Consider the following 19547-nt stretch of genomic DNA (forward strand, 5'->3'; position numbering starts at 1 on the left):
TGCCCGTGGCCTCTGAGGCTCCGGTTCAATCCCCGGCTGCTCCCCGGCCACCGGAGGAGGATCCCACATGGCGTGCAGACCTCTCCTGCCGCCCGCTGCTCCCCTCAGCAGTGTACATCGGTCCTTCTGCCTGCTCTGCTCCCCGCTCTGGCTCTGGTGAATTCTCTCACCCTCCCGCGCTTCTGACTGTACCCAGTGCATGTATAAACAAACAAACAAATAAATAAATAAACCATGCCTCTATAAAAAAATAAAATAAATAAAATAAAAATTAAAAATAGAAAAAAAAAGAGGAGGATAATAAAGGAATTCCATAAATACTCTGTGCCCACAAATTTGAAAACTTAGAAGAGCTGGACCAGTTCATTGAAATATGCAATTTGCAAACCTTACACAAAAAGAAATAGACTATCTGAATAGACCTGTATTTAGTAAATAATTCAATCAATAATTAATAACCTTCCAAAATCAGAAAGCATTAGACCTAGATGGTCTCACTGTTGAATTCTATCAAATATTGAAGGAAAAAAATTCCTTGTAGATTCTCTACAATCTCTGTCAGAGAAACAACAGAAGGGATACATCCTCACTCATTCTATTATATGAGGATAGCATTACCTAAGACAGTATGAGGATGGCACAACCAGACACGGACAGTGAAAGAAAAGAAAACCACAGACTAGTATCTCTTATGAATATAGACACAAAAATCTTCAACTATCTAGTAGCAAATAAAATTTGGCAATATATAAAAATAATGTCATCAACATCACTGACTGATGGGGATGCCTCCTGAGAACATTGTCATGGGACCTAAAGGTACAGCCCACATGCACCTTGGTTTGCAGGGACCACCACATTGTCGTGTGGGGTGCACTTGTATGGAGCTAATCCTAAAAATGCAAGACTGGTTCAACATTTGAAATTCAAAGTAATTTATCCTATCAGACTAAGGAAAAAACCACACGATCATCTCAGTTGATCCAGAAAACATATTTGACAAAAATGTATTTGGCAAAATCCACCAATCAGCGAGAGGCCTTAGGGAGCCTGGAGGTGCTGCTGTGGCACCCAGGGGTGTCTGCCCACATGCTGCTGGCTCCACAAGTGAAGCGCCCAAAAAACCGGACCACATGGGAGACTGGCGTTCTGCATATGCCGGCTTGCCACCAGTAGGAATGACTCCTGGAGGAACCTGATTCTCAATTTAGGACTTTTTGCTGCAAGAGTTTGCAGGGCTAGAACTTGATGACATTCACCAAAGGGCACTTCAGCCAGGACTGTAGCCAGTATCCAGGGAACCCCTGTGCTGTATTCAACCTTCTAAAATGGATCCTCCATCCGTAAGCCTTGCCTGCCAGCAGGTAAGTCTAATCCAGATGCACACCTGGCTCCCTGCCCAGGTTCCTTTTCTTCACAGAGTCCACTTGAAACTCCACGTCTATTCAACAGTCAGACTTCAGCTAATGTATTATCGCATGTTCTGTAGAGTTCTGTACATGTTTCCTAAGTTTCTGCAGGAAGTGTTCTTTGTTTGTGTCCTGAGGAATAACCTAATGGCATTTAGCAAGTATTTGAAATGAAGAAAAAATGCAAAGACAAAAAATTAAAATCCCAAATTTATTTCTGATAAAAACTCTGGGTAAGAGTCTCAGGTGCTAGGGCACCTGAGATAAGAGACAGGAAGGATTATCACTCTCATTCCTCTGGAACTTCCAGTTCTGGCCCATTTCCTACTTTCAGCCTGAGATAGGCAGAGAGGAAAGTTGAGTGTGGTGGAAATTGTAAAAGCTTGTCCAGAGACCAAAATGGTGAATTCTTCAGGACTTCATGTGCAACAGCATTTTTATTGGCCGTGGTGGCACAGGGAAGAGTTGAACCAAAGGGCAAGAAAAATCTGATGTTTTGTGTAGCCAGTGGGTGCTCTCGGATGGGATGTGGGTGTTTGCCCAGAGATCAGGGTAGCAGAAATTAATTCACCTGGACCAGATGGGAAAGAATTTGTGTTCCCAGTGGTATAGAAGGTATCTGGTGGAACTGTAGGATCTGATGAATCTGAGAGGGTTGTGGAGGGGCGGGTTCCACAGTAAAGGGCTAAATGTGTTTCCTCATCTCCAACTAGAGTAGAAATGATTCTCCTGAACTTGCATTCCATTTGGGAAGAGTGACATTAGAGGTCACTGAAGAATGGGAGGAACTCTCCTGGGAAAGTTCCAGTTGTCTGCGCTGAGGTGGCAGCGCCAGCACTTCCATCTTCTCTGGTAGAGAAGGTTCCAGAGGAAAAGGTCGATTCAGACAAATCACACCTGCTTCTGAATACAGAGTTTGATCCAGTGGGATTTGCAGCACTTGTGTGTCCAGTGGCCAGGGAATTGGTAGAAAATATGACACGCATGATGGGGTAGAAGCACTTGTTCTACAGGGAGAGGCTGTGTTTTGATGACTCTGAGATGGCTGAGGAGATGGTAGGTTCCTCCAGAGTGGACGTGTCTGACGGCCCTTCATCTCCGCACTAGACATTGTCTGCTCCTGCTACCTCCAAACACACTTCTGCTTGTGGTAAGCTCAGTCAGCAGATTTGCAGGAGCAGCCCTGGAGGGCAGGGTTTGGAGGGGGGTACACTCCAGGATGGCGGCCATATAGCTGTGGGAACTTGTGCAGTTGATTTCTGAACTCCCATCTGCCCCTAGAAATGTCTACCCTGCTCCCTTGAGAATAATCTACAAGAGAAGCCATGTGGAGACCTGGGATGTCTTCAGTCACACAGCCCTGGATGTATGTTCAGCCCTGCTACTCAAGCCTGTGTCGCACGCAGCAGAGAGCAGCAGGGAGTACAAACTAGCAAGGGCAACTCGGTTTCTCCAGGACCCTCACCCCAAACCCCAACTCACTGTGGAGAGTGGATGGGCATCCTGGCTTTCCAGTGTCAGCAAGAAGTGCCGCCTTGCTCCTACCCACATCTCCCTCAACAGTCACCTGGTTGCTGCCAAAGCATGGTATAGTAGATTGACTGTGTGCCCCCACAAACTATATTCAAGTCGTCAGAGCCAGTTCCTGCCTAGGTCTTATTGGTAAATAGATCCCTGCATAACTGAGGTGAGGATATCAAAATCAGATTGTCTTGAATTTAGGGGGCCCTAAGTCCAAATACTGGCATCCTAATAAGAGAAAGGAAGAGACTGAACACACACACACAGATGGCCACGTGAAGACAGAGCCAAGAAGACCAGGAGGCACCAGGAGCTGAAGGAGGCAAGGAAGCCTCCTCCCCTAAGAGTCAGGAGGGCCCTGCTGATACCTTGATTGCCGACCTCCAGCTTCCACAGCTGTGAAAGAATAACCTTCTGCCGTTGAAGCCACCACGTTGGTGGTGATTTGCTGCAGCAACCCTGGAAACGCGCACGTGGGCAGCCCCAGTCAGTGAGTGGTGAGGAAGGTGAACTGGGGAGCCACACGGCTTGGCCTCGAATCCTGGCTCCTCCACTCGACGATGGGTGGGCGACCTTGAACAACTGGTTACTATCCCTGTGCTTTGCTTTCCCCAGGTATAAAACAGATCAGTAACAGCACATTTGTTCTAGGTTAGGAGAATTAAATGACGAAAAAGACATTACTGAGAACAGTGCCTGGCACATAGTAGGCCCGCAGTGAGCATCAGCAGTACCCAGACCCCAGCATCAGAGTCACTTCCCAAGTGGCTATACCCTCAGGGCTGCTGATGATCAACATTCCAGCCCTCTCTGGAACTATGCATGGCTTTGTCAGTTCTGAATTTACCTAAGGACTTTGAGCTTCAAACGCTACCTCTCTCTGCGAGGCAGGAGCAGCTTCTGAGGCCCCCTCTGCACGACCTGGGGCCCCTCTTGCCACCTCTGCACCAGGTCTGGCGTGTGGTTCTTTCTGCATCAAAAAAACTTGAGTATAAACTGGCTTATCCTTCCGGCCTCTTCCAAAGCACCTCGCACCTGCTCGGGAAGAGCCAGTCCCTGTGTGTCTGCTGAATGAGTAGGTTTCATTACTCCCTGAGCAAAACAGCACTTCCCGTTCATTGCTCGGTGCTTACATCACACACCTTCCAAGGTGCCCCGTCAACTACTGGGGGCAAATCTGTTCTCACCGTCACCCACTCTTACCTCACCTCATACATATTGAACATGTCCTTTCCCAGGACCCCAACAAAGACCTCCTCTGTCACCCCGACCACCACAGGCCAGGAGAGGCCCAGGCTCCAGGCATGGCAGGTCCCGATATGGGTATATTGGCCTCCTGAGATTAGGAAGCCAAGGTCCCTGACCATCCTCCTCCAGCCCCAAGCCCCCAACATCACAGGAGGAAGGGCACAGGTGGCAAATCCACCCAGCACCCCCACTCACTGATGGAGAAGCTCCTCTGCTCCACCCACTCCCTAAGAAAGTGGGTCCCCCATCTGTGTTCTCTGTGGGGGCAGTTGTGGCCCCGGATGGCTGCCCACAGGTTCTTTCCTTCCTTTCAGGCCCTCCTAGGCCTCCTACTTTTCATCCAGAAGCCCCTGTTCTCCACCCAAGGGAAAGGAAGACATGCAGCAGCCTCTTGTACAGTAAATGCTGTATTTTGCTCACAGGGAGAACTGGCCACCCGCCGGCTGCCTGTCCCTAAAGGGCACCTTCCTGCAAAGAAAGTTGAGGACTGGTGGGCTCAGAGAACACTGCAGGGCTGGGGTGAGGATGGAAGAGGAAGGGGGAGGAGGAGCAGGAGCAGGGAAGGGAATGGGAAGGGGAGGGAGAGCTAGGGAGAATCAGGGGAACCTAAACCACCTAAGGGCCCCACTTCTCATACTTGGGACCCAGGACAACCCACGTCCCACCCCCACCCATGTCCCACTCCCACCCAGGGTGACCCAGGGGTGTTTCTGGGGGAGAGGAAGGGATGAAGCTTCAAAAGAGGGCCAGGGCTTGGGGAGCACCAGTTAGGGGGGTCCTAAGATGCAGAGGGTATCTGTGCCTCGCTAAGGACAGGGATATGAGGGGAGGAGGGGGGATTTAGGACTGGGGCACTGGAGGGAGGGGTAGAGATTTAGGGCAGAGGGAAGGGGAGATTAAGGAAAATGGAGGAGATTTGGGGCTGAGGTCTGGGCTATACGGGATGATTTAAGGAATCGGTCGGGGGGAGAAGGTTTAAGGATAGGAGCAAGGGAGGCAGCGCTGAGTTACATAAGGAGCGACGGGGGCTGCGGGCTGGCTACAGGGATGCTCACAGGAAACCAGAAACTGAGGTCTGAGTCTGGGCAGGCGTGTGGGGTTTGGGGATCTGAGAGAGGCCATTAAGCACAGAGTGGAGACTGGAAGGTGGGCTGGGACAGAACTGATGAGTACATCTGGTCTGCATGGTTACAAGGATCAGGACAGCTGTGCCAGTTTACAGGTGACTGGCCTAGGGTTCCACAGCAGGAGAGCTCGGATTGGAACTGGGTTTCCAGGTGGATTTCACTCTAGTAGGAGAAGCATGGGTCAGGGCATGGTCTGGTTTTGCCCAAGGAAGCCAGGAGTCAGCTGCGCGAGTCTGGGCCATCTCTAGTAATGAAGGCAGAGCAGAGAGCTCCTGCCCACCATCTGGGCAGGGTGGAGGGGAAGTGAATCTGCCCCTTCAGGGCTCACAGCCAGGATGAGGTCACCTCGGGTCTCTGGATGTGCACCTGCCAGAGTGCGTGAGAAAGGGAGTGAGAACAGGGGCCATCTGCTGGTGTGGGCCGGAGGTGACTGCCTCCTGGTGCGGCCCATGCCCCTGGCCTGCCCCTTTGCCCTCTCACCTTGACACTGGTGTCCACTGTCTCCAAGGCCACCTGGGCAATTTCTTGGATGACTACAGAGAGAGAAAAGAGGGGTGAGAAGGGAACAGGGGAGAGGCGCACAGGGGAGGGAAGGAGAGGTGAGGAAGGCAGGGCCTCCAGGGCTCCTAAGCACCTGCGAGGGCCAGGACCTTCCTCAGCAGGGGCCTGGGGAGGCATAACCAAGCTCCCTGGCCCGAGGGGGAAGCTTGTCCTGGGCTAGGGAGATTGTCCCGTCCCACCCCAGCCTCAGCGGTGCCCAGGGCAACCCTTGCCCGCCTTGGCCAGGAGGAAACACTCACCTGTTCCTTCATCCTCGAAGCCCAGGTTTGTAAAAGTCCCAACGCTGCCCTCATCCCACGTGTCAAACCACGTCTTGTCCTTGTCCAATGCCCTGGGGTGGGATGCCACGCGGTCAGGGGGGCCAGCCCTCGGGGCACCCCCTGACCACACCACCTCAGCCCCAGCCTGCTCACCAGCCTTTGCCTTGGCGGCCTCTCTGCTGAGAGCGCGAGCGCGCGAGGTAGACGCTCACCAGCGCCACCAGGAGCAGCAGCAGCAGCGCCCCGACGGCCGCCAGGCTCCCGACCAGCGTCCTCCAAGGGACGGCCACCTCGCAGCGCGGCCCCGAGAGCCAGTGTGTGTCGGTAGAGAAGCACCTAGACCAAGAGGTCACAGGTCACAGACCCCTCCCTTCCCGGGGTCAGCTCCACCGGGGGGCCACAGCCAGGCCCACCCGGCAGAATCGCCTACTGGGCGGGGGGCGGGGGCAGCGGAGGGACAGGAGTTGGGGGGCGGGGGAGGGCCGGGTGGGGGTGGTCGGGGTGCGGGGGTGGCGGGGGACTGGGGGGGAGTGGGCGCGGGGCGGGGGAGTGGGCAGGAGGGGGAGTGGGTGGAGGGGGAGTGGGTGGGGGGAAGTGGGCGGGGGGAGTGGGCGGGCGGGGGGAGTGGGCGGGGGGGCGCGGCCTGATGACGGCATGTTGGGCGGAGCTCCGTCCGGGCAGTGGGCGGGGCCTCACCGACAGGTAGGCCCGGTCCTCTCCAGAACGCACTGGCCCTGGTTACAGTCCAGCGTGTGGTCCAAGCCCGACGTACAGTTGGTGACGCAGCGGAGCCGTTTCTCCTCCACCAACGGGAAGTAGAAATCCTCAAAGCCCTCGGCAGCGGCTCGGCGACAGATGGCTGCGGGGTGAGTAGAGAGTTGCAGAGAAAGAGACCTGAATCCACTACTCAGCCGTGCAAGGACTGCATTAGCGATGGCGGGTGGGTGCGCAAGTCCCCCGGAACCCTCACCCACTGCTCACCTTCCCAGACTGCGCCCAGGTGGAAGCTACTGAAGGGCCGGAAAGGGCGTCCCGCGTGGGCTACATCACTGGCCTCCCCCAAAGGGTTCCCCCTGCTCCCCAGGGAGCTTCAACGGGCACATGTCCCCAGTCGGTGGGGTCATGGACACCTTTACCCTTTACCTTGAGGGCTCACTGACGAGCTGACGCTGTCGTTCACCTTGATGGAGTCAGGCTTAAAACACAGGCCTAGAGAGACAAAGGCACAAGTGAAATTGGAGGAGGGGTACAAGGAGTGAGGCCAGGAGAGCAGGGCTGGTGTGGGGAGGGCCAGAGGGCTTCTGTCACCACAAATGAGGTTTCTTTGATGTCCCTGGTGACCCCTGAATTATCAAGAGTCTTCAGTCATCCCAAAAACCTTGAAGAGAACCGCCAGGGACCTCATTCCCAGCACCCAGGTTCTGGCAAGCACCTCCTTAGCCCCATCCTTGACCCAGCTGACTGTGGACACCTCTGGTGTCTCCTGAGGGTACCAGAAGGCCCCTGTCTGTGCTGGGATAGTCTAGGACAGTGGCTGTGACCCTAATCCCTCCCTCCAGCCTGGGGTCCCCAGCCTTGCTCACTCTGGTTGTTGCAGCCATTCTCCTCCAGGCTGGAGTTTTGGAGCTCCTCCCTGAGCAATGTCTTCATCTTCTCATATTCGCTCTCCAGCTGGGGGCTGAAGGGCATCTCCAACAGGACCAGGTAGTCCACCACGATGCTGCCTTTCCTGAAGGGTTGAGGAGGTCAGAAAGCCTTAAGCGTGCCCAGACATGAGACCCATTGATCCCCAGACGAGCATCTTCAGCACCAACAAATAGTGCAGGGGGCAAGAAAGGGTTGCGGAAAGAAAGAGGCAGAAGCAGTGCGTTTGGATTCCAGACACATTGTGTTAAGAAGGGGCTGCCAGCTTCACTGACTGTCAGCTTGACATGGTAGGACCAGGAATGACCGACCGTCTCCTGCACTGCATCAGGCCATTACCAAACTAGGCCCCTGGCTCTCTGCCAACCAGAGAGACCAGCTACTGTCCAGAGAGAAAGCTTCCCATCAGCCATCGTGCACCATCTCTCCACATGTCTTATGCAATCTTGTATTTCCTCTGTGCTTAAAGAGGAGCAGGGGCGTCCCTCCTACAGAGAGACAGATCCAGGAAATGATTGCACGATTCCCCATATAGTGATCTGCTTGCATCCTCATGAAATATGAAAATTTCAAAAGGGAGGGATGAGGTCTCCAATCTTCCTTCTATCCCCTTCCCCTCCTGACATACCTCCACAGCCCAGAGATGTGTCCTACCTCAGGGACAGGATCTCCACACCCTTGAACTCTGTCACATTTTGATAAATCTTCTGCATCTAAAACAACAAGGATTCTGGGCTCATGTTTCAATCTCCAGGTATGAGGGCATCCAGCGCCAAGCTCAGTGCCAAGAGAAGACCCTTGAGTTCCCTCCCTCGTCCCTCACCTGAGCCCTGAAGGTGTTGCTGAAATCCTCATAGGCCTTGGAAGTGTTGTCGTTGAGGTCCGAGGAGAACTCCTGGTCCACAGACACCTCCATGCCCACTTCAGCCTGCACAGTGTCTGCACAAGTATGTCCAGCTCTGGTCACCTCACTGTCTGCTCCTGTCTGATATCACCACCACCCCAATCCAGGGGCTCCCCACTGGTCCCTTTCCTAGTTTCCTGAGGACTTACTGGATGGCACACAGGAGAGAGGTGGGAATTTTGGGATGAGTTGTCTCAAGATGAAGGAAAGAAAGGAAGTCAGGTCATCGAAATCTGCCTATAGTCACACCCTGTCAGAGTGGGAGCCAGCATAGTGGCTCCACGGCCGCTTATGTCCTAATCCCCAGAATTTATGGATATGTTACAGTACAGGCCAAGCAAAATCAAGATTGCTGATGGAATTAAGATCACTAAATTCTGGGAAGATAACAGAATGGTGAAGACAGAGCGTTCACATCCCCACAGTTACAACAAATCATCATCTATATAAAGCAAATGTTCCTCAAAAAGACCTGAAGACTGGAGCATCAGATTTTCACAACAAAATATGAAAGAAAATGTCTTTGACTATAGGAAAAGTCAAAATACAGATTTATCTGGAATGCAACCAGGGCACCATGACCTAAGAGAGGAAGAGACTGCAATGATAAGGAACTTTTTGGGGGGAGAGGGAGAAAATGGTGACTGAAGGGCTTTCTCCTGTATTGGAGACCCTATTACCCTAGGAACTGCACTAGTGAGGTGCAGAAAATGGAAGGCCTTATCTGGAAAATAATAGGACTGTAGAGGGGGGTCAGTGATCTGTGGCTGAGCCAGGGCCAGAGGGCAAAAATCCCACATTCCTAATATCAGAGATGCCTGAGGCTGTGCAGTGGGTGAGAAGATTCACCAGAGACAGAGTGGGGAACAGAACAGGCAGACTGAAATACACTGCTGAGGGGAGTAGTGGGCGAGACAGGAGAGGTCTGCTGCACCATGTGGGTACTCCCTGGCTGGGGATCGAGCTCTCATGCAGAAGAGGCTACAGATAGCTTCACAGTGCTGTACTAACCCCTTGTGCCACCAGGGAGGCCCTCCAATGTTATCTTTTAAGGAAATGGAAAAAAATAATTCTAGGATTTATATGGAATCACAGAAGACCCTAAATAGCTAAAGCAATTGAGAAAAAAATAAGAAAAATGGAAGTGTCACATTACTACACTTCAAACTATATTGTAAGGCAACAGTAATTGAAACAGTATGATACTGAAATAAAAGTAGACACGTGGGTCAATAGAATAGAATCAAATACCCATAAATAAGCCACACATATATAGACAGTTAATTTGTGACATAATTGTACAATGGAGAAAGGAAAATCTCTTCAACACATAGTGCTGGGAAAACTGCACAGCTACATGCAAAAGAATGAAATTGGACCACTCTCTAACTCCATACACACAAATAATTAAGAATGGATTAAGGGGGACCTCCTGCTGGCACAAGGGGTTAAGCATCAGCACTATGGAGCAATCTGCAACTATTGCAGCACGGGCTCGATCCCCAACCAGGGAGGTGACCCACATGGCTCAGCAGACCTCTCCTGTCTCGCCCAAGGCACCCCTCAGCAGTGTATTTCAGTAAATCCAACTGTTCTGCTCCCCACTCTATCTCTGGTGAATCCTCTCACCCCCTGCACCTCTGGCCTATACCCCAGTTCTCATATGCATAAATAAATCTAAAAAAAAAGAAGAATGAATTAAGGACTTGGATGTAAGTCCTAAAACAATAAAATACATTATATCGGCTATAGATACGGTTTTAGGAACTCAACCACAGCAAAAGAAATGAGAGCAAAAATTGGGCCTCCCCTGGTGGCACAGCGGTTAAGCGCTGGGATGCGAAGCTGCCCGCAGCCTCTGCAGCACCAGTTCGATCCCCGGCTGCCAGGCTAGGGTCCCACATGGCGCACAGACCTCTCCTGCCACCTGCTGCTCCCCTCAGCAGTGTACTTCGTCAGTCTGTTCCCCGCTCTGGTTTGGTGAATTCTCTCACCCTCCCATGCTTCTGACTGTACCCAGTGCTTGTATGAATAAATAAATAAATCTTCAAAAAAAAAAGGAGGGAAAAAAAAGAATACCTTTAAAGAAAAAAGAAATGAGAGCAAAAATAAATGAGACTACATCAAATTTTAAAAGGTAAAAATCAGTAGAGTGCACGACAGCTTACTGAATGAGAGATTAGCATTCTTATATCCAATAAAGGGTTAATACCTAAAGTATATAAAAAAAACTCATACAACTCAACAACAACACCAAAAAATAAAAAACAAACAAAATGGGGACAGAAGATCTGAGTGAACATAAGACTTACACACAGAGGCCATAAAGATGGCCAAAGCACATGAGAAAATGTTCATTGTCAATATTAGGGAAATGAACATCAAAACCACTAGTAACAGGGCCTCCCCGGTGGCGCAGCAGTTGAGCGCTGGGTTGCGAAGCTGCCCGCAGCCTCTGCAGCGCAGTTTCCATCCCCGGCTGCTCCCCGACCACCAGAGGAGGGTCCCACATAGCGCGCAGACCTCTCCTGCCTCCCGCTGCTCCCCTCAGCAGTGTACTTCGTCAGTCTGCCTGCTCTGCTCTCCGCTCTGGTTCTGGTGAATCCTCTCACCCTCCCGCGCTTCTGACTGTACCCAGTGCTTGTATGAATAAATAAATCTTTAAAAAAAAAAACACTAGTAACATTTTAGAGATGATGTGGAGTGGAAAAAACCCTCATGCTGTTGGTGGGGATGTAAATTGGTGAATTTCAGAAAACAGCTGGAGCTTCCTCCAAAAAGTAAAAATCAAACTAATGTATGACCGAGCAATCTCACTCCTAGGTATATACCTGAAGAAAAGAAATCATTAACTCAAGAGTTGGAGGCACCCCTATGTTCATCGTGGCACTATTCACAATAGCCAAGAAATGGAAACAACATAAGTGTCTTTCGATAGATGAGTAGATAAAGAAGATGTGGTATATATACACAGAAGAATACTATTTGGTGATAGAAAGATGAAATTTTGCCCTTTTACAGCAAAGTAGAAGGAACTTGAGGGGATTATGTTAAGAGAAATAAGTCCAACGGAGAAGGAAACATTGGACGATTTCCACCTATATTTGGAAAAAGGAAACAAGGTGGATGAACATACGAAACATTTAAAAACAATGGATTCTGACAATAAAAGTTACCAAAGGGGAAGGGTAGAGGAGTAAACATGGAGGGGATCCAAAGGATGAGATGTTTTTTTTTTATATTTTGTTTATGAAGTTTTTTAAAAGACTGCAAATCCACCTGTTATCCAGGTGGGCCTGGTACAATCACAGGGATCCTTAACAGAGGAAGAGGGAGGCAGGAGAAGACAGAATCGGTCAGGTGAAGATGTGACCCAGTCAGGTGAAGATGTGACCATGGAAGAAAGACACAGAATGGACGATTACTGGCTTTGAGGATGGAGAGAGGGGACTTAGAGACAAGGAATATAGAAGGCTCCAGACTTGGAAAGGGAGAGAAATGGATTCTCCTTTAGGGTCTGTGGAAAGAAGCACAGCCTACTGACACCTTGATTTTAGTTCGACAAAACCCACGTCAGACTGCTAAATATCCATAAAGAGATAATAAATTTGCATTGAAGGTTTGTGGTGATTTGTACAGCAGCATTAGAAATTAAAAACCCTTAATGAAGTCCAGACCAGGAGGAGGTGTCAAAAAGGATCCAGCCACCTCCTTGTCATGAGGGCAGAAAGAGGAATGATCTAGGCTCCTGGAAACAAAGGCAGGGATGGCTAGATAAGCCAAGATGTCATAGAGGCCAAGCGGCCTCCTGTCAACCAGATTGGGCCCAGGGGAGTCACTGCGATTTCCCAGGAGAAAGTGCAGAGGGAAGGGCTCTGGGAACTCACCTAGCTCCATCTGTTCCACAGCCAACTCACAGCGGGTTCCATAGAAGGTGCTGGGACACTGGCACTTAAGGCCATCCCATTTACCCCCGTTCAGGCACTTGATCTCCTGCAGTTCACAGCGGTCCCCAGAGAATTCTGGGGGGCAGAGACAGCGGTCCTGCATCCAAGTGCCACCATTGTCACAGGTACCTAGGCAGCACAGGAAGAAAAGGAAGTTCAGGACAGGGCCTGACCTTGATAACTGGAAATTTAGCAGGGGAAGGAGGAGAGAGGCCAAAGGCAAGAAGTCCAACCTGGAGTAGTAGTCAGCCGAGACTGGGTGGTCATCTTAGTAGTGGTCGAAGTGGTCCTGGATGATGTGAGGGTAGTGGAAGACTGAGTGGTGCCCACCGTTGTCTCTGGACTCCTGGTGGTGGGTGAGGTGGGACTTGTCACCTTGCTTGAAGTCATTACAGCAGTTGTAAGGTTGCTGCTTGGTGTTGTAGTCAGTGGGGGACTAGTGAAACTCGGCACATGGGGCGTGGTTACAAAGTCAGTACTTGTCCAGGTCCCACTGGTGGGGCTCTGTGTGCTCATCACAAGGGTGCTACTGGGAATGCCCCCAGGGGTGATGGAACTGGGAGCATCTGTTGTAATGGCAGTTGGGCCAATTGTGGGAACTGAAGTAGAAGCCTCCGAATGTGCAGGAAATGTACTTGTGATGGCAGAACTAGAGGAGGCCAATTCAGTAGTAGAGGTAAAGAATGATGTTGGGAGAGTAGACATTGAAGTAACCTCACTACTAGGTTCCGTCTCTATACAAATGGTGGTGGGAGAAGTAGGGACTATTGTAACTGATATGGACTCTGGACATGGGGTAGTAGAAAGAGTAGTAATAAAAGGTGTGCTGGTTGTTTCAGTAAAACTAGAGCTTGTATCAGGGGAAGTTGGAGAAGTTCTACTAGTAAAAGAGTGTGTGGGAGTGGCCATGGAAGTGACAGAGGACGATGGAGTTGCTGTACTGGTCATAGGTTGAGAAGTAGAGTAAGTGGTACTGGTAGATATAGATGTAACACTGGTGAAAGACACAGTTGGGGAGGTAACCATTGTGTGTGGGGAGGAGGGAATGATGGTACTAAAAGATGTAGTTATTGCACTAGTACTAGTACTCATATAAGGAATAGGTGGTGTGAGTGTAGTGCTGTGGGTAGTGGTAAATGCAGTCGTAGGAGGGGTCTCAGCTGTGCTGGTCATTGGAGTACTGGTAGATGTGGTCATAATACTGGTCATAGTGGAAGCTGTTGTCCGAGTTGTGGGGACTGTGGTCGTAGGAGGGGTATCGGTGGTGGATGTTGACTTGATGGTGGTGGATGTGGTCATTGAAGTGGTCTTGGTGTTGGTAGTAAAGGTGATGGTGGATGTGGTAGTAGGTTGGGTCTTGGTTGTGGTTGTGGTATTGTGATGGAAGTGGTAATGGGAGGGGTCTTAGTGGTAGTTGAGGTTGTGGTGGATGTGGTAGTTGGTGGGGTCTCAGTTGTGGTGGTGGTTTTGGTTGTGATGGATGTGGTGGTGGAAGGCGAGGTAGTGGTTGTTGGTATTGTGTTGGGTGTGGTAGTGGATGTGGTCTCTGTGGTGGTGGTTGTCATTGTTGTGGATTTCGTAGTGGGTGTGGTTTCAGTAGTCGTGGTGGTTGTAGTTGTGGTAGATGTGGTAGTGTGCGGGGACGTTGTGGTTGTTGGGTTTGTGTTGGATGTGGTAGTAGGCAGGGTCTCTGTGGTAGTGGTCAGTATTGTGGTGGATGGTGTTGTGGAAGTCGGGGTGGGTTCTGTGGTTGTGGTGGTTTGTGTTGTGATGAATGTGGTAGTAGGAAGGGTCTCTGTGGTGTTGGTGGTCAGTATTGTGGTGTATGTTGTTGTGGGAGGGGTTTCCGTGGTAGTGTCAGTTGTTTTTGTGGTGCTTGTGGTAGTGGGTGTGGTCTCAGTAGTGGTGGTGGTTGTTATTGCTGTGGATTTGGTAGTGGGTGTCGTCTCAGTAGTACTGGTGGTTTTAGTTGTGGTTGACGTGGTAGTGTGAGGGGAGGTAGTGGTTGTTGGGGTTGTGTTTGATGTGGTAGTAGATGGGGTCTCTGTGGTGGTGGGTGTCAGTGTTGTGGTGTATGCTGTTGTGGGAGGTGTTTCTGTGGTGGTAGCAGTTGTGGTTGTGCTTTTAGGGGTAGTGGTGGTGGTTGTCATTGTGGATTTGGTAGTGGGTGTGGTCTCAGTTGTAGTGGTATTTGTAGTTGTGGTGGATGTGGTAGTGTGAGAGGAGGTAGTGGTTGTTGGGGTTGTGTTGGATGTGGTAGTAGGCGCAGTCTCCGTGGTACTGGTTGTCAGTATTGTAGTGGATGTTGTTGTAGAAGTTGGAGTGGGTTGTGTAGTAGTGGTAGTTGGTGTCATGGTGGATGTGGTAGTAGATGGGGTATCAGTAGTGGTAGTTGTTGGTGTTGTGGTGGATATTGTTGTGGGGCGCGAGGTAGTCATTGTTGGTGTTGATTTGGAAGTGGTAGTGGGTGTGGTTTCTGTGGTGGTGGTGGTGATCAGTGTTGTATGTGTTGTGGTAGTGGGAGGAGGTTCTGTGGTGGTGGTAGTTAGGGTTGTGGTCAATGTGGGTGTGGAAGGGGTCTCGGTGGTGGTGGTTGTCATTCTTGTGGTGATTGTTGTGGGAGGTGTTTCTGTGGTAGTGATTGACGTGGTTTTGGTGGATGTGGTAGTAGGCAGGGTCTCAGTAGTGGTGATTGTTGTCATTGTTGTCAATGTGGTAGTGGTAGTAGTCTCAGTAGTGGATGGGGCTTGTGGTGGATGTGGTAGTAGGAGAGGTAGTGGTTTTTGGTGTTGTGTTGGAAGCAGTAGTGGGCGTGGTCTCTGTGGTGGTGGCTGTCAGTGTTGTGGTGGATGTGGTAGTGGGATGAGTTTCTGTGGTAGTGGTAGTTGGGGTTGTGGTCGATGTGGTCGTGGGAGGGGTCTCTGTGGTGGTGGTTGTCATTCTTGTGGTCGTGGTTGTAGTGGGAGATGTTTCTGTGGTAGTGGTTGTTTGGGTTTTTGGTGGATGTGGTAGGCAGGGTCTCAGCAGTGGTGACTGTTGTCATTGTTGTGGATGTGGTAGTGGTAGTGGTCTCAGTAGTGGTTCTTGCGCTTGTGGTGAATGTGCTAGTAGGAGGGGAGGTAGTGGTTGTTGGCGTTGTGTTGGATGTGGTAGTAGGCGTGGTGTCTGTGGTGGTGGTTGTCAGTGTTGTGGTAGATGTTGTAGTAGGCAGGGTCTCAGTAGTGGTGATGGTTGTCATTGTTGTGGATGTGGTAGTGGTAGTGGTCTCCGTAGTGGTTGTTGTGTTTGTGGTGGGTGTGGTAGTAGGAGGGGAGGTAGTGGTTTTTGGTGTCGTGTTGGAAGTGGGAGTGGGTGTGGTGTCTGTGGTGGTGGTTGTCAGTGTTGTGGTGGATGTGGTGGGAGTGGAAGGTGGTTCGGTGGTAGTGGTAGTCGGGGTTGTGGAAGAATTGGTGGTGGAAGAGGTCTCAGTAGGTGTCGTTGTCGATTTTGTGGTGGTAGTTGTCGTGGATGGGGGTTCCGTGGTAGTGGTAATTGAGGTTGTGGTGGATGTGGTAGTTGTTGGGGTCTCAGTAGTGGTGATTGTTGTGGCTGTGGTGGATGTGGTAGTGGAAGGGGAGGTAGTGGTTGTTGGTATTGTGTTGGATGTGGTAGTGGGCATGGTCTCTGTGGTGGTTGTTGTCAGAGTTGTGGTGGATTTTGTTGTTGGAGTAGAAGTGGTTTCTGTAACAGTGGTAGTGGGGATTGTGGTGTATGTAGTAGTGGATGTGGTCTCTGTAGAGGTGGTTGTCGGTGTTGTGGTGGTAGTGGTCGTGGGTGGGGGTTCTGTGGTGGTAGTAGTTGAGCTTGTGATGGATGTGTCAGTGGGAAGGGTCTCTGTGGTTGTCAGTGTTGTGGTGTATGTTGTTGTTGTGGATGTGGTAGTGGGTGTAGTCTCCGTAGTGGTGGTGTTTGTAGTTGTGGTGAAAGTGGTAGTTCCAGAGGATGTAGTGGTTGTTGGTGTTGTGGTGGATGTGGTAGTAGGCGGGGTCTCTGTGGTGGTGGGTGTCAGTGTTGTGGTGTATGTTGTTGTGGGAGGTGTTTCCGTGGTAGTGGCATGTGTGGTTGTGGTTTTTGTGCTAGTGGGTGGAGTCTCAGTAGTTATGGTCGTTGTCATTGTTGTGGATGTGGTCGTGGGTGTGGTCTCAGTAGTGGTGGTGGTTGTAGTTGTGGTGAAAGTGGTAGTTCCAGAGGATGTAGTGGTTGTTGGTGTTGTGGTGGATGTGGTAGTAGGTGGGGTCTCCGTGGTAGTGGTTGTCAGTTTTGTGGTGGATGTTGTTGTGGACGTTGGAGTGGGTTGTGTGGTAGTGGTAGTTGGTGTCATGGTGGATGTGGTAGTAGATGGGGTCTCAGTAGTGGTGATTGTCGTCATTGTTGTCAATGTGGTAGTGGTAGTAGTCTCAGTAGTGGATGTTGGGCTTGTGGTGGATGTGGTAGTAGGAGCGGTAGTGGTTGTTGGTGTTGTGTTGGATGTTGTAGTGGGTGTGGTCTCTGTGGTGGTTGTTGTCAGTGTTGTAGTGGATGCTGTGGTTGGAGTAGAAGTGGTTTGTGTAATTGTGGTAGTTTGGATGGTGGTGTATGTGGCAGTGGGTGTGGTCTCTGTAGAGGTGGTTGTCGGTGTTGTGGTGGTAGTGGTTGTGGGTGGGGGTTCTGTGGTGGTAGTTGTTGAACTTGTGATGGATGTGACAGTAGGAAGGGTCTCTGTGGTTGTCAGTGTTGTGGTGGATGTTGTTGTGGAAGTTGGAGTGGGTTGTGTAGTAGTGGTAGTTGGTCATGGTGGATGTGGTAGCAGATGGGGTCTCAGGAGTGGTGGTTGTCGGTGTTGTTGTGTATATTGTTGTGGGGCGCGAGGAAGTCATTGTTGTGTTGATTTGGAAGTGGTAGTGGGTGTGGTTTCTGTGGTAGTGGTTGTCAGTGTTGTGTGTGTTGTGGTAGGGGGAGGAGGTTCTGTGGTGGTGGTAGTTGGGGTTGTGGTCAATGTGGGTGTGGAAGGGGTCTCGGTGGTGGTGGTTGTCATTCTTGTGGTGGTGGTTGCTGTGGGAGGTGTTCTGTGGTAGTGATTGATGTGGTTTTGGTGGATGTGGTAGTAGGCAGGGTCTCAGTAGTGGTGATTGTTGTCATTGTTGTCAATGTGGTAGTGCTAGTGGTCTCAGTAGTGGATGTTGGGCTTGTGGTGGATGTGGTAGTAGGAGAGGTAGTGGTTTTTGGTGTTGTGTTGGAAGCAGTAGTGGGCGTGGTCTCTGTGGTGGTGGCTGTCAGTGTTGTGGTGGATGTGGTAGTGGGATGAGTTTCTGTGGTAGTGGTAGTTGGGGTTGTGGTCGATGTGGTCGTGGGAGGGGTCTCTGTGGTGGTGGTTGTCATTCTTGTGGTTGTGGTTGTAGTGGGAGATGTTTCTGTGGTAGTGGTTGTTGTGGTTTTGGTGGATGTGGTCGTAGGCAGGGTCTCAGTAGTGGTGACTGTTGTCATTGTTGTGGATGTGGTAGTGGTAGTGGTCTCAGTAGTGGTTCTTGCGCTTGTGGTGAATGTGCTAGTAGGAGGGGAGGTAGTGGTTGTTGGCGTTGTGTTGGATGTGGTAGTAGGCGTGGTGTCTGTGGTGGTGGTTGTCAGTGTTGTGGTAGATGTTGTAGTAGGCAGGGTCTCAGTAGTGGTGATGGTTGTCATTGTTGTGGATGTGGTAGTGGTAGTGGTCTCCGTAGTGGTTGTTTTGTTTGTGGTGGGTGTGGTAGTAGGAGGGGAGGTAGTGGTTTTTGGTGTCGTGTTGGAAGTGGGAGTGGGTGTGGGTCTGTGGTGGTGGTTGTCAGTGTTGTGGTGGATGTGGTGGGAGTGGAAGGTGGTTCGGTGGTAGTGGTAGTCGGGGTTGTGGAAGAATTGGTGGTGGAAGAGGTCTCAGTAGGTGTCGTTGTCGATTTTGTGGTGGTAGTTGTCGTGGATGGGGGTTCCGTGGTAGTGGTAATTGAGGTTGTGGTGGATGTGGTAGTTGTTGGGGTCTCAGTAGTGGTGATTGTTGTGGCTGTGGTGGATGTGGTAGTGGAAGGGGAGCTAGTGGTTGTTGGTATTGTGTTGGATGTGGTAGTGGGCATGGTCTCTGTGGTGGTTGTTGTCAGAGTTGTGGTGGATTTTGTTGTTGGAGTAGAAGTGGTTTCTGTAACAGTGGTAGTGGGGATTGTGGTGTATGTAGTAGTGGATGTGGTCTCTGTAGAGGTGGTTGTCGGTGTTGTGGTGGTAGTGGTCGTGGGTGGGGGTTCTGTGGTGGTAGTAGTTGAGCTTGTGATGGATGTGTCAGTGGGAAGGGTCTCTGTGGTTGTCAGTGTTGTGGTGGACGTTGTTGTGGGAGGGGTTTTCGTGGTTGTTGTTGTGGATGTGGTAGTGGGTGTAGTCTCCGTAGTGGTGGTGGTTGTAGTTGTGGTGAAAGTGGTAGTTCCAGAGGATGTAGTGGTTGTTGGTATTGTGGTGGATGTGGTAGTAGGCGGGGTCTCTGTGGTGGTGGGTGTCAGTGTTGTGGTGTATGTTGTTGTGGGAGGTGTTTCCGTGGTAGTGGCATGTGTGGTTGTGGTTTTTGTGCTAGTGGGTGGAGTCTCAGTAGTTGTGGTCGTTGTCATTGTTGTGGATGTGGTCGTGGGTGTGGTCTCAGTAGTGGTGGTGGTTGTAGTTGTGGTGAAAGTGGTAGTTCCAGAGGATGTAGTGGTTGTTGGTGTTGTGGTGGATGTGGTAGTAGGCGGGGTCTCTGTGGTAGTGGTTGTCAGTTTTGTGGTGGATGTTGTTGTGGACGTTGGAGTGGGTTGTGTGGTAGTGGTAGTTGGTGTCATGGTGGATGTGGTAGTAGATGGGGTCTCAGTAGTGGTGATTGTCGTCATTGTTGTCAATGTGGTAGTGGTAGTAGTCTCAGTAGT

The 19547-nt window shown here is 50.7% G+C and overlaps 1 protein-coding gene across 1 annotated transcript; it reads right to left on the reverse strand.

The window, feature by feature from the left end:
• Positions 1-4898: 4898 nt before the first annotated feature.
• LOC119242329 (mucin-3B-like) lies at positions 4899-18357 on the reverse strand. The gene is given in 17 exon segments (XM_037508052.2): positions 4899-5671; positions 5786-5838; positions 6106-6197; positions 6280-6462; positions 6823-6985; positions 7270-7335; positions 7710-7855; positions 8425-8483; positions 8594-8709; positions 12562-12750; positions 12855-13741; positions 13803-14024; positions 14119-15359; positions 15361-15593; positions 15712-16463; positions 17077-17604; positions 17693-18357. Coding segments are annotated over 17 exon segments (5598 nt in total). The 5' UTR covers positions 18319-18357; the 3' UTR covers positions 4899-5629.
• Between the last annotated feature and the right edge of the window lie 1190 nt (positions 18358-19547).

This window comes from Talpa occidentalis, unplaced genomic scaffold (assembly GCF_014898055.3).
Source record: "Talpa occidentalis isolate TD23 unplaced genomic scaffold, MPIMG_talOcc4v2.1 talOcc4.12, whole genome shotgun sequence".
NCBI lineage: Eukaryota > Metazoa > Chordata > Mammalia > Eulipotyphla > Talpidae > Talpa > Talpa occidentalis.